Source organism: Phytophthora cinnamomi (assembly GCF_018691715.1).
Source record: "Phytophthora cinnamomi strain GKB4 chromosome Unknown Contig40, whole genome shotgun sequence".
Classification (NCBI taxonomy): domain Eukaryota; phylum Oomycota; class Peronosporomycetes; order Peronosporales; family Peronosporaceae; genus Phytophthora; species Phytophthora cinnamomi.
In genome coordinates, this window is record NW_027150973.1 from 690,873 (window position 1) to 714,293 (window position 23,421).

A 23,421-nucleotide genomic window follows, 5' to 3' on the forward strand; every position below is an offset into this window, starting at 1 on the left:
TAATGGCAGGCAGCTGGCGGCGGAGGTCACAAATCTGCAGCTCCTGCTGCTTCGTGAGGCGTTGGCGCTTCTGGAAAGGCTTCGGTAGAGACGGCATTGCAGACTCGATGCTTGTAGACTTGGTTAGGCTTGGCTAATGAAAGAATGAGAAGCGAGTCGCTCCGGTCGCTCCGACCGACCAAGGTGATCTTGGCGCGCAATGACACGAGTGTGACGCTTTTTGTTTTGGCGTTTTCCCCTATGTCCTCGGTTGTGGTAATTTGATTGGCGGAACCATACTGTCGATGGCGTGATTGGCTGAATCTTGCTGTTCGTGAAAAACAGCGTGATTATATATAGTCTGCGAGGTTATTAGATGTGATGGCTGCGCTATTGAGGCAAAACACTGTAGCTAGTTTAAGGTAAAATGAGAACTGTATTGCTTGTAAATTGATCTTCCTCTAAAATCTGCTAAAAACTGTCTATCATCTATGAAAGGGTTGACAGCGGCTGGCTGTCAGAGCCCCGCTAATATGCATGTCTCTGATTGGTAGAAAGATGCTGCTTTCTACCAATAGGATCTTTGGGTATGTGTGGACCACTCACTGTGGTGGTCCACTTCAATGTATCCATCGGTGTGTCTTACACCAATGTGAGGAAGTATCCAAAACGTTTAACAGATAACCTATCTGTTAAATTCACAAGTGGCTTGCAGCCACTTGTACGTGTAACCCGTTACACCATCCCCCCTTAAGGTTAGACGCGCGGGGTCCCCGCACGTCAATCTTTGGAATTGACCATTCGTCAATTCTCCGCGTTTGGAGAAGAAACCCGCGCTCATTCAACGATGAGCGCGCCTCAAAGAAGACTCCGAAGTCGGTGGAGAGTCGTCTCTCCATCGATGACTACTTCGAGCGCCAGAAGGCGAAGTATGGCGACGTCGTCGACTTCGACGACGACGATGAAGACATGGAGGGCGAGGAGGACTCGCCCTCAAAGCGTAAAGACTCAGTGTCGAGCGAATCGCTCGACCCTCACGCCAAGAACGTTCGCCCGCGTGAAGGGGACGAATCGGACGCTTCGAGTTCGAAGCGTTCGCGTACTGAGAGTGATACCCCACTCGCTTCAGCTGGGGCTCTCAGTACTCCGCGCGCTGCTGCTGCAGCGCGTGATGTTAAAGCTCAAGGCTCTCCGCGCGCTGCGCCTGCAGCGCGCGATCCATGGATGCCGTCCGCGTCCGAGATCGCGGACCGGTATGGGAACTCGGTACCTCCGAATGAGGTACCGCTGTACGTATGTAGCGCCATCAAAGATGACTCTGAGGCTGCCGAGCTGCACTTTGATGCGGAAACGCATCAAAGGCGCGATTACTACATCGGACTCTTTCATGAGCTCCGATGGTTTCAAAGCAAGAAGACCTCTTCTCGCAGCAAAGTGCCCGAATGGCAGGCACTTTGTCAAAGCTGGAACGCCTTTGTTGAAAACTTCAACAAGAGGCCGAGTGCTTACCGTGATCGGATTAAGCAAGCGCGTGATCGCTTCGAGACGTACTCGAAGCGTGGAAAGCTGGAGCAACTTCATGTTGCTGCGGAGGAGGCAAATGTGCCGTGCGCTGTGCCCGAGGGCTTTCAGTGCACGAAGTGCTTTCCAGGCGCGGTCCGCTTGAGCGACCGCGACCTGGACGGGTACACGTCGTTCCGTGTGCCCGAGAGTCTCAAAGAGTTCCGTGCTAAGTTCTTAGCACGTGAGGGTTCGGGCGCTAGCGATGATCGCAGCGCTCGTGTTACTTCCGCTGCACCAGCGCGTACTGCTCTTCGTACGCCCTCACCATTTCCGGAACGTCCTCCAGCAAGACGTTCCGCGGCTCCCATGTATCTTGATGGGGAGGAAATCCTCTCCAACGAATACGAAAACGAACCCTCAAGGGAGTTCGTTTTCGGGATACTATGGTCAACAATCCGCTCAACAATCCAGCGGGTTGAGCCGCGGGCGTCACGGATCGGCGGTGGCGGGGGTGGGAACACGCGCCGGGTATGATCAGCCCCGGGCTGATCAGTATGCGCCTCTCCACGATCGGGTGACCGCCGTGGAGCGTCTGCAGGGCGCTGAGTTCGCCGCCCTGAAACAGGAGCTGGCGAACCAGAAGGCCCAAGTCGCGGCGGTCTCAGACCGCCTCGAATATCCAGGTCGAGTTGGGGACCCAGATGAAGGGGTTGCTCCAGCGCGTCCGCGCGCTGGAGGAGAGGTTGCTCGTCGCCAAGGCCAAGTCCTCCGCTTCTGCCTCGGCTCCTGCCGAGGCTTCGGGTCAGCCGAGCTAGATGGCTCGTGCTGCAGGTATGGCTTCAGCCGTCCGACGTAAAAGGTCGGATGGAGGCGCATGCTAGACGGTATGTCTAGCGTGTATGCGTTGCCGTGCCGTGCCAACACAGTGAACGGCCCGATGAAGCGCGGAGCAAGCTTGCTTGCTCCGAAATCCGAAACTGCATGTCTAGGCAGGTTTTGTGTAGCTAACAAAACTAATGAACCAGCTTTGAATTCATTTGTGTTGCCTCTGCCCGCATTGTCTGCGTTCAGCTTCTGTTGATCAACAGAAGCTGCTATTGTGTCTTGGACAAACCGAATTACGGCTTGTCTTTTAGTGATGAAACTGATTGCATCCGAGCTGAAGTCATTCAGCTCGCTCTCCGCTAGAGGCTCGGCCTCTGCGTGGTTCTTTGCGGTGTCTGCGCCCTGCGCAGACCCGTGGTCGTCGGCCTCGTTGTTGGGGGAGTCTGCGCCCTGCGCAGACTCATGTGGTTTGTCCATTGTTGCAGCTGACACTGTGCAAGTGTCAGCGGTTTTCTGCGGCTGCTGTATTGCAGTCGTAGATCCTCCCCCACTTAAAGTGGGAGCCATCACTCCGAGTAAACTCGGTAGACGTGGATGCCGCATGGCATTCACGTAGAACGGTGTATGCCCGGTCGAGGCATGCACTGAGTTATTGATGGCAAACTCTGCCGTCGATAGGCACTCGCTCCAGTATTGGAACGAGTGAGCGTAGCTCTTCAACATATCGACGAGCACGCGATTCACGCGCTCGGTTTGACCGTCCGTCTGCGGATGATCCGCAGTCGACATTGAAAGCTGGCTCCCAAGAAGTGTAAACACTTCTTGCCACAGGTGCGCTGTGAAGCGCGGGTCTCTTCCGACACGATGTCGGTCGGCATGCCATGGTGTTTGAACACCATGTCGACGAGCAGACGGGCCGTCTGTTTCGCGGTCACCTCTGCGGCACCGCAGCAAGATGTACCATGTTGCTGAAGCGGTCGACGAAGACCACAACACCGGTGTTCCCTCCGCTGTCCGGGGGATGACCAAATATGAAGTCCAATGACATGGACTTCCAACACTCCGACGGAGTCGGTAGGGATTGCAATGGAGCCTGCGCGAATGGCGCAGGGTTTTCGCGTTTGCACACCTCGCAAGCACGGACGTACTTGCGCACCCACTTATATTGGTGGTGCCAGTAGAAGTCGCGCGTGAGAAGGACGTATGTCTTCTCACGTCCGAGATGTCCCGCAGTCGGGGCATCATGATACTCGTACATGATCCTGAGTCGCAGGTCATGGTCATTTGGCACGACAACGCGATCCGCGTTGTCGTCGACTGCGTTGTAGAGTAGCAGTCCGTCGTGCACACGAAAGCGGTGTGCACGCGCTCGAAGGTGCTTGGGCAGCTTCTGACGGGACTTGTCAGAAGGCGCTGTGCCATAGGCCAGCAAGCGTTTCGCATCCGCGTCGTGCGCGTACGCGGCCTTCACTTCATCCAACAGAGATGATGTGGGTTTGCTCGATCGCATGGCGTCAATAGCTTCTGCATAGTCCGGCCGACGTGATAACGCGTCGGCCACCACGTTCAATCTTCCGGGTTTGTATTCGACCCGGAAGTTATACTCCGCAAAGAATGAGAGCCATCTCGCCATGCTTTGTGAAATGTGTGGCGACTTCACTGCGGTGCGCAGTGAAGCATGGTCGGTGTAGACCACAAACGGTCTACTTCCAAGCAAATACACTCGGAACTTTGCGAGTGCATACTTCATGGCAAGGAGTTCCTTGTCATGCACCGGATAGTTGCGCTCAGCTGGCTTCAGCTGACGCGATTGGTAGTAGACGACACGATCACGGCCCTCGTGATCGTGCTGCATCAACGCGCATCCGATCGCGAAATCGGATGCGTCACACACTACGTGAAATGGGCGATCTTGGTCATCCACTGCCAAGATCGGCGCCTCAATCAAGCCCGCTTGACTGCATCGAATGCTGGCAATCGGGTGTCCAATTCCACACAGCTTCTTTCTTAAGAAGCTGTGACAGCGAGCGGATCTTGCCCGCATAGTCCTCCACGTACTTGCACAAGTACGTGGCCAATAAGGAACTGCCTCAGTTCCTTGACACTTGAAGAGCGTTGGCCATTCATTGATCACTCTGACCTTTTCCGGGTCAGGTCGAACACCATTTTCCCTACGAGACACCCGAGGACGGGTATCTCGCTCGCCCCGAAGATACACTTCTTCAGGTTCGCGTAGAGCTTATGCTTTCGCATAAGCTCAAGTAGCTCCGGAGATGCACCCTGTGCATCTCTACGTCAGTCTTCCGTCCACAGCCCGGCTGTGGATGAACACATCATCGAAGTAGCTCGGTGCGAAGTCGCGCACCGAGCGCAACAAGATACGTCACGCACCTGTTGAAAGTCGCAGGGGCGTTCTTAAGCCCCTGTGGCATTACTAGCCATTCCCAGAGCATGCCGCTTGGCGTGCTCACTGCCGTGAGAGGGATATCGCTCTCACGCATTAGGATTTGATAAAATCCATCTCGCAAGTCGAGAGCACTGTAAACGGTGCTCCCGGCCATCGAATCGATGATAACATCTTTTCGTGGTATCGGCGTCTGCGCCGGTACCGTCGCATCGTTCAGCTTGTTGTAGGCATGAACGATGCGCCATCCGCCCTGTGGCTTCTTGACACAGAACGTCGGAGCACTGTGCGGGGACTTTGATTCCCGCACTTGTCCTGCTTTACGACGACTTTCAAAGAAGTCGTCGATCGCTTTTACCTGCTCTCGCGGCAGTGGCCACTGCCGCGTGACACAGTATTTCGTGCCCGGCACGAGATCAATCTCGTGCTGTATGCCCTTGTCCTGCGGAAGCTCCGCAGGAATCTCTTCAGGGAGTACGTCTGTGTACTCCCTCAACAATTCGTAATAGGGACTCGACTTCAGCGAGTCCCAACCTTGTTCCTCGAAGCGCTCTCGCTTCGCCTTCACACTGAGAGTGTCTTCACTCTCAGTGGTACTTCCCATGAAGAGCTGCCTCAGCTCTTCGCTCTCGCTCTCCGTTCTTTCGCTGTCCGAAAGAACGCAGACTTGCTCGATGCGTCCATCGTGCAAGTCGCGCGTGAAGCGCTTCCAACTCATGGCTGGAAGCGAAGTCAACTCCGACCCCGTCGTCGGAGGATTAGCGAGTGCCACCTCACGATACTGGAATCCAGTATCGGTGCGCGTCAAGACGCTTAGCGTCTCGACATTCGGAGTCACCGCCTCAGTCTGTCCAGCAGACTGTTCTTGTTGCGTCTCGGTCCCGGACCGAGACTTGCGCAGCGTTCTTCGCATGCGCCGTCTTCTTGTTGAGCGGAGCCCGGCTCCGCACGGTTGTTCTTCTGGTCCAGGCCCGGTCATGGACGGTTGTTTGCCGGCGGACCCTGTCCGCGGGCGCGCGGTATCAAGCCCGGCTTGATCGCATGGCGCTTCGTCGTGCAGCCCGGCTGCACGACAGCATGCAAATTGCGTCAGTGCGGTACGTTTGCAACCGTCCGCACTGTTTGCAGCGTCAACTCCCGGAATTGACACGCCTTGTCACCTCGACGCCATTCATTGGCGGAGCCCCTCATGACCGAGGGTGCGTCGGCTCCCGGAGCCGACGCGTCGTTGTTGACCTGACCTCTTCGGGTCAGGGACTGTCCCTTACACGCTTGAACGTGGGTGTTGGTTCCCGGAACCAACACATCTTTTTCTTCCGACGTCGGCAGCATTGCCGACGTTGAATCACTGTGCGCGCCCTCGCGCACTCCTTGAAGCACTCCGGGACAGCGGCATTAAGCGCTGTCTCGACTGGTGAGCCGCGCGCACCTGCTGGTGCGCGCGCTGCGGTAACAGGGCCATCGCTCTCTGTTCCGCTGTCGCGTCCGAAGCGCACGAGCGTGCGCTTCTTCCAGTCTATCACCGGATCATGCCGTGCAAGCCACGGCATGCCCATTACTACGTCGAACTTATCGTCCAGATCCAGGACGATAAAGTGTTCGACAAACACTCGTTGTTTGTACGAGAAGCGCACGTTCACGACGCGCTTCTCGGTCTTTACGATGGCACCTGTTGCCAATCGAACTTCCAGAAGACTTCGAGGTGTATCTACCTCCTCGAAGTCAAGTCTCGACAAGCTTCGTAGTCGAACAAAGTTGTTCGACGCGCCTGAATCTACCAAAGCTCGAAGAGGGTCACTCGCTCTCTTCGAGTAAACCTTCAAGATGACTAGGTTTGGCCTGTCATCTTGTTTCTTGCAGTGAGAGCTGGTCTCACTGGAGGCTGCAGTCCTCAGTGTCGCGTGTCCGATGTCGGCACGCGCGACTGCATTACCAGTAGGGCGCCCCGCGCCTACTGGATGTTCGCGTTTTTGTTGGTCCGCGGCGATGCCTAGCATCGCCACGACGGCCACCTCCAGGGGGCATGGGAGCTGTGCACTCCCGTGCAAAGTGACCGATCCTTCCGCAACGGAAGCATCGCACGTTACCTCCCTGCTGCTGGTAACCAGCAGTTGTTGCGTTCGAGAGGTCCATTGGTTCTGGACCTCCCGTCCTCGCTACCGGGCGCGGTTGCAGCCTTGGCACATTTGCATGGAGTTTAGCCTGCCGCAGGCGAAACTCTTCTTGCATGGAAAGGGTGATTGCAGCTTCGAGAGTACTCGGGTACTCTCGGAAGAGATAGGTCTTCACGGGCCCATCTCTAAGTCCTTTCATGAACGTGACGACCTTGGTCGCCTCGTCAATCGGGTTAGTCACGATATTTGATACCAAATATCGTGCGCGCTGCGCGTAAGCATGAACGTCATGCTTACCCTGCTGAAGGTCGAGGAACTCCGCCCTCGCCCGGAACTCGTTTTGCGGGGGCTCAAACGCTTGTTTTAGCTCCTCTTTGAATACTTCGTACGTGCTGAAGCACGTAGGATCGGAGAGTCGGCGCCCATACGCCCAACTCCTTGCGCGTCCGCCAAGGCAGGACATGGCGAACGCGACCTTCGACAGCGGGTCGACGATGCGTCGAGCCGCTATGGCTGTGTCGAGCTCGACAAGCCGGAGGAGAGGCTCGCCCTCTCTTCCCACGTAATTGCTTACGCTCAACTTTAATGGTTGAGCACGCGGTGTCGTCCCTGACGACGCCGTTACTGAGGAAGCAGCATCACGCTGCTCCTTCATGATGAACCCCAGAGCAACACCATGTTGCTCCGTCGGCGATAGCGTACGCAGCATCGTAGCTATCGCCGCTTCTCCAATGAATGTTGACAGTCGTTGGAGGGCTTCCCACTCTGGGTCAGACAGGTAGGGGCAGTCAGCGCGTGCAACATGCGTTGCAGGCGTATTGGAGCTCTCCATGGGCACCTCCGTGCTCATGGGGTTCTCGGCTCCGCGTTCGTACACCTCGTACGAACGTCAAGCAGTCAGTCGTTGGACGGACTACGAAGTGCTACCAGGTGTAGTGGGTCTAACTTGACTCACTATTTTTGCTTACACGTTGCACAACGTGTATGAGGAAGCGTAAGTACTTAGTATTTACTTAGGTTAATTATATTTTAATGCACAAATATAAGTAAGATAGGATTCCAAGTGACTTAGATTAGGTAAAATGAGAACTGTATTGCTTGTAAATTGATCTTCCTCCTAAATCTGCTAAAATATGTTTATCATCTATGAAAGGGGTTGACAGCGGCTGGCTGTCAGAGCCTCGCTAATATGCATGTCTCTGATTGGTAGAAAGATGTTGCTTTCTACCAATAGGATCTTTGGGTAGGTGTGGACCACTCATTGTGGTAGCCCACTTCAATGTATCCATTGGTGTGTCTTACTCCAAGGTGAGGAAGTATCAAAACTTTGAACAGATAACCTATCTGTAACGGGGTTACACGTACAAGTGGCTGCAAGCCACTTGTGAATTTAACAGATAGGTTATCTGTTAAACGTTTTGGATACTTCCTCACATTGGTGTAAGACACACCGATAATTGATGATGGACACCACAGTGAGTGGTCCACTACTAAGATCTATTGATAGAAAGCAGCATCTTTCTACCAATCGAGACATGCATATGAGGCTCTGACCCAGCCGTATATCAACCCTTCATAGATGATGAACGGTTTTACAGCAGATTTTGAAGGAAGATCGGTTTACAACAATACAATTCTCATTACAACAAACTAACTACTTGGAGTCTTGTCTAAATTAACTTATATTTGTGTGTTCGATATAACTTAACCTAAGTAAATACTAATGCTACGCTTACCTCGCTACGTGCGCAACGTGTAAGCTAGTGGTCAGGTTAGGTAACACCTAATCAGTCCGTCAACGACCGACTGCTGACGTTCGTACGCGGTGTTACGAACATGACCAGCCACAACGGAGGTGCCATGAAATACGCCTGCAGCGGCATGTTGCGCGCTGACTTTACCCCTGTCTGACCCGGAAGTGAACCTCGGCGACTGTCAGCGATCGTGGAGAAGCGACGCGATACTACGGTGCTGCGTGCGCTATCGCCGGCAGTGACAACATGGTGTTGCAGTTCATCATGAAGAGCGCGGCGTGACGCTGACTTTCCTCCGTGTTTGGCGTCGTCGGGGTTTGACACCGCGTGCTCAACCATTAAAGGATTGAGCGTAATGGCTGCGTGGGAAGAGAGGGCGAGGATGGCGATTGTCGAACTCGACACGGCCATAGCGACGCTCGCGCATCGTCGACCCGCTGTCGCGCGTTCGCCATGTCTTCGCGAACGCAAGAACGTATGGCGCGATGTGTCGGCACGCTTTCGTAACGTAATGAAGAAGAAGGCTAAACAACGTTTATTCCCGGAGTTCCGGGCGAAACGAGTTCCTCGACGCTTCAGCGGGTAATTGCATGACGTTCATAACGCGCGCGCGCACGACGGTATCGAATATCGTGACTATTGACGGGCGACCAGTCGTCACGTTCATGAAGGACTTGAGATGGGCTATCTCTTCCGACCCTACCTCGAGCTGCAATCACCCTTGGACAAGAAGAGTTGCCTGCGGCAGGCTAAACTGCGCTCAATAATGCAACCGCGAAGAATGAACTTCTCGAAGCGCACAACAACTGCTGATTTACCGGCAGGCAAGGTAACGGTGCGATATCTTCCGTTGCGAAAAGGATCACTGCGAGTGCATGCCCTGAAGGTGACGTCGTGGCGATGCTGGCATCGCTGACCAACAAAAACGCGAACATCGTAGGCGCGGGCGCTATTAGCGGTCGCGCGACATCGCCGACGCGACACTGAACTGCAACCTCCAGTGATTCAGCTCTACAAGAAACAGATGACGGGCCGAACAGTCATCTTGAAGGTTTACTCGAAGAGGCGGTGACTCTCTTCGGCTTTTGAATTCAGGGCGTCGAGCAGGCGACTACAGCCCGTCGAACGACTTCGAGGAGGTAGATGCCCTCGTCTTCTGGAAGTTCGATTGGCGACGAGTGCCATCTGGAAGCGCGTCGTGTTTCTCAAACAACGGTGTTTGTCGACTGCTTTATCGTCTGGATCTGAACGATAAGTCGACGTAACCTGATTAATGAACTGCCGTGGCGCGCATAATCAGTGATAGACTGAAAAACGTCGTGCGCGGTTGCGACTACAACGAGAACGATGACCTATTACGGCGCGCGCGCGAACGCGCTTTCACGAACGGCGCTTATTGTCCCGGAGTAAATGCGCGAATCAAATGAACCAACGTCGGCATTAACATGCCGTCGGAAAGATGTGTTGGTTCGGGAACCAACGCGATTCAACGTGGTGATCCTGACGAAGGGCTCCGGAGTCGCCCACAACGCGTCGGCTTCCGGGAACGGCGGCGCACTCGTCATGAGAGCTTCCGCCAATTCCGTCGAATGGCGTCGAATGACAGGCGTCGTGTCGAGATTGACGCTGCTGTGCGGACGGTTTGGCATACCGCCTTTAGACTGTTTTACATGCTATACTGAATCGTGCAGCCGGGCTGCACACGCCATGCGAAGCCGGGTAATACTGCGCGCCGATAAACGTCATGACGGCCTGAACAACGTGCGAACCCTTTCAGCTTGAAGACGGCATGCGAAGCCGCGCGCAATCGTCGGGACTTCCTTAGGGTACAACTGAGAAGCTGTCTGCTGGACGAACGATCAACCGATATCGGACATAAGCGTCGACGCCGCAATGCTGGTTCCAGTATCGTGGTGAACACTCATAATCTCCGACGACGATCGGAAATGACAAGCTTCCAGCCATGGTGAAGCTTCGCGACGACGATGGACGCATCGGCTTTAATCTGTTCTTTCGGACGGCGAAACGGAAGGCTGAGCGAAGAGCTGAACGCTGCATGGAATACCGCTGGTGAAGACGCTCTCGGTGCGGCGAGCGCTCGGTTTTGGGGACGGGATAGGTCTTCGCTTCCGAGTCGGTCAATTCCACCCGCGAATTGTGAGGAAAAGACGGCTATTTCTGCGAACTCCGCGGGTTAAGAACATACGGATCTCGTGCCGGGCACAATCTGATGTCGCGCGACGTGGCCGCTACCGCGGCGTGTAAACGTCGACTTTCTTTTGACGAATCGTAAGCAGGACAGATGCGAATCAGAATCCCCTTTCTCCGCGTTCTGTCAGAAAACGAGCAGGATGGCATCGTTCATGCCTACAAGCTGTGCTGAACACGAACGACGGCACCGGACGCCGATACCGAAGATGTTATCATCGATTCGATGGCCGAACACCGTTTACGGTGACTAGTGGTTTATCAAATCTAATGCGTGAGCGTGTCGATGGGCATATGCATAACGAATGATGCTGCGGAACCAAGAACGCCCTGCGGCTTGCGTGTTGCGCTCGGCGCGACTGCACCGACTTCACTTCGATGATAATATTCATCCACGGCCGTAATGAACGGCGTCGACAGAAAGATGCACGGGGTGTATCTTCGGGCTACTGACTTATGCGAGCATAAGCGCGAACCTGAAGAAGTAGTCTTCGAGGGCGGCGAATCCGTCCTCTCTCATGAAAAATGATGTTCGACCTGACGAAAGGTCGGTGATTAATGAATGACGCGACGACGCGCCAATGTCGGGAACTGGGCATTCGCTGAACTGACACGCTGCTGATGCCGAAATACGTGAGATATGCGGTAGATCGCCCGCTGTCACGCTTGAACCTGAAGCGTGATGAATGAACGCCGATTGCCAGGCATTCGATGTCAAGCGGGGCGACTGAGCGCCGATCTGGCGGTGGATGATCGCCATTCACGAATTGTAGTGACGCATCGATTTCGCGAATCAGATGCGCGATTAATAGCACGGGCCGATTGTCGTCGCTACCAATCGCGTCGGCTGAACGGCTGGCTATCTTCCGGTATGATGAACTCCTTATATGTAATATGCGCTCGCAAAGTTCAGTACACTGCGGGGTAGACCATTTGGTCTGCACCGACCTGCACTGCGCACCGTCATACGCATATCACCAGGAATGGCGGATGGCTCTCATTCTTTGCGGAGTATAACTTCGGGTCGAATACAAACGGAAGTAATGACCGACGCGTTATCGTCGGCCGAACTATGCGAAAGCTGACCGACGTCAATCCCATTGACGCCATGTACGATCGAGCAGAGCCACATCATCTCTGTTGAATGATGTGAACGCGTACGCACACGACGCGAACGCAGCTCTTGCTGACGGCATTTCTATGAAGTCCGTCGAAACTGCTTTTAAGCAAACGCGTGCACCGCTTTAATGTGCACGAAGACTACTTTACTTTAACGCAGTCGACGGCTAACGCGGATCGCGTTATCGTTCAATGACCATGATGCGACTCAGATCGCTGCAATATCGTGCGCTGAAATCGAACGTGAACATGCGTCCTGCGACTCTAACCTGTGAACGCGAAGTCATCCGTTAACTTGCGAATATGCTAACGCGTAAAGCCTGCGCCATTCGCGCAACTCCACTATCGCTACCGACTCCGTCGGGTGAAGTCCGGCATGAACTTCATCTTTGATCTTCCCCGGACGGCAGAATACCGGTGTTAATGTTCTTTGAACAACCACCGTTTCGGCAGATGGTACATCTGCTGCGGTGCCAGCGAGCGACCGCCAAACAACGACGCGTCATTTCGTCGACATGTTTCAAACTGGCCGTATCCGACATCGTGATCGGACAGAACCCGCGCAAATGGCTTGAAGAATGACGAAATTACGCTTCGGGGGGCTTATCATCGACTGCGGATCATCCTGACGAACGATCAAACTTCGAGCGCGTGGCTCGTGATAACGTCGACATTCTGAAGAGCTGCGGCTCGCTGTCGTTCCGCTACTGAGCGGTGTACCGATGGCGAGTTTGCCATCAATAACTCGGTGCGTATCGACTGAGGCATACGCCGTTCGTGAATGCCGTGCGGCATCCATCTGGTTTACTCGAGGCGTGGGGATCTTTGCACAATACGGCTACCGCGATGCCGCGCAGTTCTGCGCGGGGCGCGAACTTCTAACAACATGACCAACGACCGCGGCTTTCCTGACGCGAGCGGGAATCGAGCCTCAACGGACGGCTTTCGGATACTGGTTCATCGTCTTTCATCGCTGAAAGGGCCGTATTCGGTTTGTCCAATTTAATAACGGCTTGCTGTTGATCGGAATGAACGCGCGAACAATGCGGCGAAAGTGGCACACAAATGAATTCAAAACGGTTCGTGGTTTGCTGTTAATACGCAAAAACCTGCTGGTGTTTATCGTTTCGGTTTCGAACGAAACGAAACGCTCATTCATCGGGCCGTTCACTAATGTTGACGCGGCACGGCTTTAACGCGCTTACGCGAACATACTGCGTCTTATGCGCCTCCATCCGACCTTTACGTCGGACGGCTTCAATGCTACCGGCACGGATTTCGGCGACCTCGGCAGAACCGAACAGCGATGACATGGCGACGACAACCTTCTCCAGCGGCGCGGACGCTGGTAACCTTGTCTTCGACACGGGCGGTCTGGTTCGACGACGGTTCGCGGCTGCGGGCGGCGAACTCAATACGACGCTCACACGTTCGGATCGCAGGCATACTGATCCGGTCGGGGCTGATCCGGGCGTGTTCCACCCGCCGCCGATCCGTGACCGCGGCTCAACCCGCTGGATGTTGAGCGGATGATGACCATAATCCGAAACGAACTCGCTGATTCGTTGTTCGTTGGAGGATTTCCTCATCAAATACATGCGAGCCGCGGACGTCTTTGGAAGAACGTTCGAAAATGAGGGGCGGTACGAACGGCACGAACACGGCGCTGCGATCATCATAGCAAATTCGTGCTAAGAACGCGAATGGAACTCGGTACCGGAACGACATGTACCCGTTCAGGTCGCGGTCGCTCAAGCGGACCGCGCCTGAAAGCACCGTGCACTGAAAGCCCTCGGCACACGCCGACCGATTCCTCCGCGCAACGATGAGTGCTCAACTTTCACGCTTCGGTACGTCTCAAGCGATCGCCGCATCGATGCGGCCTCTTTGTTGAAGTTTTCAACAAAGGCGTTCCAGCTTGACAAAGTGCCTGCCACTCGGCACTTTGCTGCGAGAAGATGTCTTCTTCTTCAGGCTCATCGGAGCTCGTAAGAAGTCAATGTAATAATCGCGCCTTTGATGCGTTTCCGCAACAGACGCAGCTCGGCAGGCAGTCATCTTTGATGGCGCTGCATACGTACAGCGGCACCTCATTCGGAGGTACCGAGTTCCCATACCGGTCCGAGATCTCGGACGCGGACGGCATCCACGGATCGCGCGCTGCGCCTGCAGCGCGAGGAGATCCCCAGCGGAAGCGAGTGGGGTATCACTCTCAGTTCGCGAACGCTTCGAGCGCGAAGCGTCCGATTCGTCCCCTTCATGCGGGCGAATGGTCTTGGGATCAGGGTCGAGCGATTCGCTCGACACTGAGTCTCTGCGCCTTGGGGACGAGTCCTTCTCGTCCTCCATATCTTCATCGTCGTCGTCGAAGTCGACGACGTCGCCATACTTCGCCTTCTGGCGCTCGAAGTAGTCATCGATGGAGAGACGACTCTCCACCGACTTCGGAGTCTTCTTTTCTTGAGGCGCGCTCATCGTTGAATGAGCGCGAGTTTCTTCTCCAAACGCGGAGAATTGACGAATGGTCAATTCCAAAGATTGACGTGCGGAGACCCCGCGCGTCTAACCTTAAGGGGGGGATGGTGTAACGGGGTTACACGCACAAGTAGCGATAAGCCACTTGTGATTTTAATAGATAGGATATCTGTTAAAAGTTTTAGATACTTCCTCACATTGGTGTAAGTCACACCAATGGATACATTGAAGTGGTCCACCACAATGAGTGGTCCACACCTACCCAAAGATCCTATTGGTAGAAAGCAGCATCTTTCTACCAATCAGAGACATGCATATTAGCGGGGCTCTGACAGCCAGCCGCTGTCAACCCCTTTCATAGATGATAAACATATTTTAGCAGATTTAGGAGGAAGATCAATTTACAAGCAATACAGTTCTCATTTTACCTAATCTAAGTCACTTGGAATCCTTTCTTACTTAACTTATATTTGTGTATTTAAATATAATTAATCTAAGTAATTACTAAGTACTTACGCTTCCTCATACACGTTGCACAACGTGTAAGCAAAAGTAGTGAGTCAAGTTAGACCCACCACATAAGCAGTTCACGAGGGACAGCGACGGAGCAGTAGCTCTGGTCCAAACGGATCTGGTTCTCGGCTAAGGATAATGTGCAGAGGAAGATGTTATTCCTGTGATCTGTAGGCTGGATAGTTCTCCTCGGACCCAAACAGCAGGTTCTGCCAATCACGTTCCTAGCCAGACCAGGCTAATCTAAACGGTAAACCGTAGGAAGAGACGTCGCAACGAAGAGCACGCAATCAACGATGACGTTGAGCAGCGGCGATCCTGATGGGATGGTGAAGATCCGGCTGGGATGGGGAACTTGGTGAGACACGCTCAGTGAGCGGCTTTCCTGGTGTCAACTGTCGAATCGCGATAGCCCCTCCCGAACTACAACAAGTGCTACCAGATGTAGCGACTGGCGAAACGGTGCAGAGGATGAAGACGACTAGAGCGAAGATCCACGGAGGATAGCTCGAAGAGTCGTGAGGCGAGGTGTTGGAGGAGGAGGCTTGAGAGTCTTTATGGAGACTCGAACGGAAGTTGGTAAAATGAAAAGTGAGATTGAAATGGTTAGTTGTTTGTCGGCTATGGGTTACCTCGAGGAGGTACTCCCTTGTTACCCTATGTAATTTTATGCATTTCACTATACTAGATTCTCCGTAGTCCTTGAAGTTGAATCTTGAAGGTAGGCAATGACTGTGGTTCACCTGAACCGGTCCGAGGTCTTACTTGAACCGTGTATAGTAATTCCAAGTGAAAATAATGGATGTAGAAGTTGTGCAATCGTTAGTTATGTTCGTCCAAACATGTAGATTACCTGTGCCCAAGCGTGTGCCTGTGCGGTAACCTAGTGGTTGAAATTAGAACGAGTGGCACTCAACTCCTTAGCGTCTTGGTCGAGGGCCGTGACGCTGATGCGTCGTTACACAGAATCTTCCAGCACTGCATAAAACGAAAACGCCCATTATTTGGCCTAGACTCATACAACTCGACCGCTTGAGGCTCAATATCAGACACGGAACGCCCACTTTGATTACGCGGCCATGGCAGCCAACGAATTTCAAGACAGCGGCGGATATCAAGGAGAACCTCGCGCTGATATAGGTTAAAGGACGATCTTGAACCCAAATATCCCTCTTCTGTACGAGCTCGTCGAATACAACTTTGACGCGGCCTTAGAATTCATCGCCGCACTGGTCGATGCCGGTGCCCCCGTCATTGCTCACTTCTATCCAGACCACGCAGAGGGCTTTGTCTTCCCCTATCCGATAGTTTGCTCCTCGTGGGCGTCCGCTCATCTTGATTGTGAGCTGCTATTACTCACGCTGCCCAAAGCTATTTTCACGACCAAATTTGGCTGCAGAAATGGCTCTGGGATCGGAAAGTTATTTTTTATTTGGCATTTGGCGATACCATTGGCGCCACCTGTAGCCAAATCCAAGCCAAATCTGGCATTGGTGGGCTGGATAGCTCGACCGGTACGCTCGCCCTTACAATCCGAATGAGCGGCCCGCACGAGGAGCAAACTGTCGGATATCGGGAGATAAAGGTCTCTATGAGGCCTGGATGGAAGTTAGCAGCGACGGTGGCACAGACGTCACGTTGCCGGGGGGATAAGTGTCTACAGGAGCCTTGGTGGCGGATGCCGTCGTCGATGGGGCTCTTGACGTGGGCGCAGCAGTGTAATGTGTCTACCGCCTTGTTTAGCGCCCGACCAGGTCGTGATCCCCCCCGGAAGTGAAGGTACCTCCACGCCACGAGGTGTTCGTTCAATGAACGCAGCTTCGTCTTCATTGGCTTCGTTCAGGAAAGCTTCCACCTACCTCGCACCTGCATCGCAAACAATTACCTCACGCTTTGTGTGCAGGGCCTCCGAAAATAGCATTGACAGTAACATTATTTTAGAAAATAACAATAAATTACGCGTTTTGGCGGGTAGGGCCCCTTGATAATTTATTCCGTTGAGTTTTGATACAGTATATAGCGGTATTGCTATTTGCCTGTCACACAAGTTGTCACACACGTTGTGTGACAGGCAAATACAGAAGTAATTCTCACTACCGACACTGCCGAAAACAAATGACCTCTATTATTGTTGGCACTTTCAAATATTAGATTTAGTAGGTAATTTTCGCGCGCGCGCCAAAACCAATTCTGAACGACTCGTAGCAATACTTTCCACTCGCCATTGCCAAATCTACAATCACCACATGGTTTTCTTGCCAAATTTGGAATAGGGATAGCTCTACCGGTACGGTCACCCTTATGCTCTAAGAGCATTCGACCGGTGGGAATGCGTTAAGTGCCTGGTGTTATCTATTTGCGTGGCTGCAGGTATTCAGACAAACATGTATTTTGCTGTTCCAGCAGCAATTATAATATATCAAATAAATGGCATCCCTGGGAAGAAGACCCGTCCGAAAGCTAACGTTACACAGATCAAATTTCGAATTATTTGCTAGACGGGCATGAAATATTACCACACTCATTAAAATATCCCCTTTGGTTGAAACCTTGCCTCACCAAGCAGTAGAACAAGATGTCCATGTTAAAAAGAAATTCGGAGCTCAGAAGAAGACAGCTGAACGTTTAAAGTTGTGGGGTGAAATTGTGTTTCATTGTCTTCGGGACCTGAATCTAACAGAAAGTCTCCATCTTCCATGTCCCTCTCTGCGGTACAAACTTTATTGGCCGGTACAAGAATGAATAGGAGGGCGTGAGGGTGTATGATCTTGATTGCGAGAACCTGAGCGGTATAAAAAGTGACCGGGTATCAGTGCTCCTGCCTGAAGTGGCAATACCTTGCATCACAGGTCAAATTTCGAATTCTTTGCTAGACGTGCATGCACTATTACCACACTCATTAAAATATCTCGCTTGGTTGAAACCTTGCCTCACCAAGCAGTGTAGAACAAGACGTTCCATACTAAAAAGAAATTCGGGAGCTCAGAAGAACAACAACTGAACGTTTAATGTTGTGGGTGGAATTGTGGTTTATTGGCTCAAACCGTTCTCTAGCGTTCACCTACTAATACTCCGAAACATACAGGCACACCGCCGTGCCGACCTCGTACGAGTTGCCCGTGTACTTCAGCAAACCGGTCTTGCTGTCCACCTTGAAGACGTACATGTCGTTCGAGTTCTGGTTCGCCACAATGAGCCAGTCGCCGTAAATTGTGAATCCACGCGGGATGTTGCCGCGGGTGCTTTCCCAGCCCAGCGACTTGAGCGTGCCATCCGTCTCGTCGATCCCGAAGATCGCAATGGAGTCGTGCCCGCGGTTCGACGTGTACAGGAACTTTCCGTTGCTGGACAGGTGGATGTCGGCGCTCGTACTGGAGTTCTTGAAGTCAGCCGGCAGCGTCGTGATGTTTTGCACCGCGGTGCTCTCCAGCAGAGCAGCCTTCGTGTTGATCTTGTACACGCCCACAGTGTTGGAGATCTCGTCCACCACGTACGCAATCTTGTTGTCCGGGTGGAGCGCCATGTGACGCGGTCCCGACCCAGGCGGACGGTTCACGGTCTTCAAGCTCTTGAGCGTCTGCTTCTTCTCGTCCAGCTTGTACTGCAGCAGCTCGTCGCTGCCGAGGTTGGCCGCGACCACGTGGTTCGAGTTGGGCAGCCACGTCGTGCTGTGGATGTGGCCCGTGGCCTGTTGGTCCATGACGACTTTGCTGCCGGTTGGGAACTCCTGGTGGAACGTCTCGTTGCACAGGGACCCGTCGGCATTGAGCGGGAACATGGAGACGCTGCCGGCGTAGTTGGACACGACGAGGAAGTCCTCGTCGGGGCTCAGCGAGATGTGCGTAGGTGAGCCGCCGTGCGTCTCGAGCGTGTTGAGCAGCTCGAGCGTGCCGTCGCTGTTGAGCGTGAGCGCCGACACGAAGCCCGTGACGGTGCCAGGGTGCTGGGTGGACTCGTCCGACACGGCGTTGATGGCGTAAATGACGCGCTCGCCCGTGTTGAAGGCCTTGGTCGAGCCGTGCACGTACATGGGGTTGATGCCCAGCGGCGTGATGGCGAACGGCGTCAGCGACCCGTCGGTCGTGTCGAACTTGTACGTGTAGATGCCCTTGCCTGTGCCGTTGATCCAGCCTTCGTCGCGCGTGTACGTGGCCGCGAACAGAATCGTCTGTTTGTCGGTCCGCTGCTGCTCCGGGGAGCCGGCCGACACGCCCGTCACGGCGGCCGCGAGGGCGAACAGGAGGCTCGGGAGGTGCATCGTTGTGGCTCGCTGGTTGGGAAGTTGGTGCGAGCGATCCCGCAAATACGAGAGTGAGGACGGTAGCGATAGTCCGGCGACATCATCCAGTGATTAATGGCCAGACTCAGACGCTCACGCACTCGCGTAATAATTCCTGCGTGCACACCGTCATGCGGAATTTCCGCGTAACGTTAGCGGTGTGCAGCGGAAAGGCGTTGAGGGCACATCCGTGTTCAAGATCATAAGGTACCCAACCTTTCCGGCGAGCGATGGTACGAACTCCGGGCATCTGTGGCCGAGGACAGCGGCCGACGTCGAAGTGGCCGGAGCCCACTGGCTGCTTTGGCTTGATATCGAGTTGATTCCACGACTGACAAGATGCGGATAAGAAGAGTCGTGCGCGAAGGTGTTCGTGCACTCACAACACTCAGCGCGATTAACAAGTCTTTGTCATGCTGCGCTCAAGTTGTCTATGTAGAAGAGATCGCCGGAACTTGCAATTGGGATTGTGCTGCAGCTCATAGACGAGTTCTGCAGCGTAATGTTTACGCGAAAGGGGCCGTTATTAATAAGGTGTATTCAGACTGCATTAGGAATTTAGTTGGTGTACTGCGCAGTTACTATCATACGGCAGTAGTATCGACCGTTCGCCTCGAGGGGGTGCCAAAAGGCAAAAAAAATCGCAGGCTGCTGCTGCCGACCCTCGCCCGACGGTTGGGAGTGGTCCTGTGGCGCCTGTCATTGTCAACCCATCACTGCCGACGCTCGCCCTACGACTTGAAGATGTTCTGGTGTCGGCGAATTCCGCCGTTTTTTCTTTGGCTGAATGGTGCGGAATTCGCCGACCAATCCCTGGTAACCTTTATCAACCAGTACAGCCCAGTCGTGCTCGTATCGGCCCAGCAGAGGCCCTTCGTCGTTCAGCATGGTCTCATCAGCCTGCTTTTGCATTGCTGAAATGTGAATTATCTTGTTAGATCGGAAAATAGTCGAGTCGTGAACGCTCCCAGGTTCCCAATTGGAGCAGTTAACCGTCACTCCCGTCGGAATCACGGACACCTCAACCTTGAGCCCGTGGAGGTGATGCCTGCCACTGAAGTACTTCTTTATCTCGTTGAAGCGTCCACTGGGAGTGTTCGCTTGCTGAAATATAACATCAGTTGCATAACGAGCACACGGAAAGTTAGCAAACGTGTTACCAGTGACCGTCAATTGCTTCATTGTCCAGCGCTTTTCGTCTTCTTCGATGAAGGTCTGGTACACGAAGGGCTCAAGCATCGTGATGAACTTCTTGATCATCTTCTGGAACGGTGAGGGGTCCATAATATGGATAGTTGGGACTACCGCAATGCTTGAGCGAAGCAAGCAACATGAAGAGAATATCCTTCGGATCGTTTGAGCACTTCTTCCCTCTACCAACGTTCCAATGACTTAGAATGTGGTCCTCCAGAGCGTCCCACAGTCGTTCAAACTATTGGCGCGAAGTTGCACATTCTCAGCACACGTTCGGCACCTTTCACATGCAGGCATCGGTCGTATATCGGTGAAGGCGACTCTAGATCGTCGTCAGATTCTCCTTGGTTGGTCTGAAGTTCTATACGCGGTAGAGCGCGATGCCGAGCTTCCTCTTCGACGAAAAGCTGATCCCAGCGTTCACGGGGTTGATTGTCGAGCTCTTCTTAGGTGCGCCGGGCTCCGTTTCGGGACGGACCCATAGCTACTAAGCCGATATGCTATCCAATTGGAAATGAGACCGTAAAGTAGGACTTTATAGACTACACAAGTGAGTACAGTTTGCTATGGATAGGAATCTTTACCGAACATAAGACCCTCATTTGTCGTTGTTGTCGGTAAATGCGACAGCTCAAAGCATCTGCTATAGTACAACTGTTTTTCCAGTTGCACATAGACACAACTGAATTGCATTGGGGCATTTCATCTAATACTCAGTACCCCGGCCGGAGTTCTAATCTTGCTCTGGGTTATCCGTATGGCGCCGGTCCACGCTCCGCACGCACAGCCGGTGTCACCCCAACAATGATGACAACGGGCGCGTCCATTAGCTGGCGACACTGAGTGCAGTCGTCGGTGCTCGACTAAAACATCTACTACACTTCTTAGTCAACTGGCTGTTGTGGTTACAGACCTGCGGGCAGGCGTATCGAAACGCCAATCCGGTGAATATGGAGCTGGCGTATTCGGTTGTCGTACAACTTGCTACCCAATGCGACCTCATATCCAAGAGCTATGGATGTTGGAATCTCCACCTTTGGGTAAGAAAATCAGAATCAATTCGGTGCAACGTAGCCATAATTCGCAAAGTTGTACACACGAACAGCAAATTCATTTTCATTAGTCCACGTACGTGAGCCTCGTATCGAGACTCTGCCCCGGGGATCCAGTCTTATCGTCGTCGTCGCTATCACTCTCGTTGCTGTTGGCATCTTGTACGACGGACGCCCATTGCGCCATTTTCTTCATGCCGTCGATGGTCAGCAGCTCCACAAACTCTGGGTGGGCCTGCCACGCGAACAGCCATTCCTGCTCGCGGATGTAGTCGTCCTGGTCGAGGTCAGCTTCCCTGAAGATTTGGTTCACAGCGAGTGGGATCTCCTTCTCCACCTCCTCCATTAGCGCCTCGATAGCCTTGACACTGTTCGCCATGGCCGCGTCCTGGACAGACGACAGCTCTTCGACCTGCTCGTTCGCCATCTGAATCTGCACTTGATCGCGCAGTAGCTTAGGGAACAGCTTCTTCACTGCTCGAATTCTCCGCTGCATCGCACGGGTCAGCTCCTCGCGAGTGATTTTGCCGTCGCCTGTGGCGTTTACGACTTCAAACAGGCTGTGAGCCTTCTGTTCGAACGTTCCTTTGGTCATTAGGTAGACGCCCACTACGAATTCATCCAGTGTCAGCCACTCTTTCGGCGTTGAATGGGTCTCAAAACTGGAAAATACAGCCCCCGCTAGCGCAGCACTCTCGCTAATGTCCTTCATGTCCTCGTACTCGTCACTCAACGCCATACACGCAGCCGTAAACCCGCCATAGCAAAGCTTCTCGTCTCTGTCCGCGTAGTCGTGGAATACAGCAGCCAAGTCGCTGTAGTTTTGAGCGGAGATGCCACCTTTGATGCGACGTGACGCTCTAGCTTTCGCCTCTCGTCTGGCTGCATCGTCTTCATTTTCCACAGACCTACGTGAGGAGTCACCCAAAGGCGCCGTGGTGTCAACACTGCCATTGACACTCCTCGCTTTGACCGTTTGTCCATCAGATCCTGGTGTCAACGATGCAGGCGTTGACTGCACTGGAGCTTGCGGCAGCGGTCGAGGAGCTGAGCCATGCATTTTCCGGGCGCGGCCGATGAATGCGTTCAGCTGCGTAAGTGCTACGTCGTCGAAGAAGAGCTGGATAGCGTTGGCGTGCAGGAACGACGACACCTCAAACGTCACCTTGAAGTCAACTTGGCAACTTCCAGGCGTGCTGCACGGCTTGAACACCCATTCACTGGCCAGCACCACGACAACAACCACCTAACCATCAGTGACGAAACAGCTTCTTCACCGAGTACCTTTCTCCCCACAACGCATACACACCTTTCAATGCGCTTGAACGTCGGTGAGTCGATGGCTTTCGTGACGATCTTGTTGGGTCTGCGCCAATCCCCCCAATTCACAGTACAACCCCAGGCAAAACAAACAGCGTTGTCAGCTCCACAATTGTAACGTGTCCAGCACTTGTAGCCGCTGGCAGAAGAGCGGATCGATTTGGCAGCGCGTCTCACCGGATCATGAGCACGCGGGACGTGTACGACTCAGTGAAGATGTTGAAGCCCACGCGCAGCGCCGCCTCCATGACGTTGTCGTTGGGTCTGCGCAGCACGCGCGACTCGACGCAGAAGGGCAGGAACTCGCTGTAGCGGTCGACGTCCGCCACCACGTCGAACATCTCGGCGCACGAGAAGGGCACCACGCGCGTCTCCGTGTGCGACTTCACCAGCGCGTGCGCCGGCGACGGGAACGAGAAGAACGGCGCGCGCTTGTCCAGCCACGAACTCGGCCGGAAGCCGCGCAGGCGGCGAGCGGATAGCAAGCGCCCTGGAACCAGCATCGACATGGCCACTCCTCCACCTCACGCTGTGGTTGGCAGAGTGAGACGTTTCTGTGACTGACCGTCGAGTTTAGATAGGATTTTCGGCCAATCACGACGTGGAGTAGCAATAAGCCGCAGTGATCGACAGCGACGCTGCAGGTGGAGGCTGGTGGCTGATCCTGGTGGTGGCTGCGTGG

At 53.8% G+C, this 23,421-nt stretch overlaps 2 protein-coding genes across 2 annotated transcripts; both read right to left on the bottom strand.

The window, feature by feature from the left end:
- Nucleotides 1–17,958: 17,958 nt before the first annotated feature.
- Nucleotides 17,959–19,152, bottom strand: IUM83_15054 (uncharacterized protein; the record flags this gene model as incomplete). Its single annotated transcript, XM_067939840.1, has 1 exon — nucleotides 17,959–19,152. The coding sequence occupies one exon, from the start codon at nucleotides 19,150–19,152 to the stop codon at nucleotides 17,959–17,961; it is 1,194 nt and encodes a 397-aa protein (XP_067791284.1).
- A 2,334-nt stretch (nucleotides 19,153–21,486) lies between these two features.
- IUM83_15055 (Coenzyme Q-binding protein COQ10) lies at nucleotides 21,487–23,206 on the bottom strand (the record flags this gene model as incomplete). Its single annotated transcript, XM_067939841.1, has 3 exons — nucleotides 21,487–22,639; nucleotides 22,729–22,785; nucleotides 22,917–23,206. The coding sequence occupies 3 exons, from the start codon at nucleotides 23,204–23,206 to the stop codon at nucleotides 21,487–21,489; spliced, it is 1,500 nt and encodes a 499-aa protein (XP_067791357.1).
- Nucleotides 23,207–23,421: the final 215 nt, after the last annotated feature.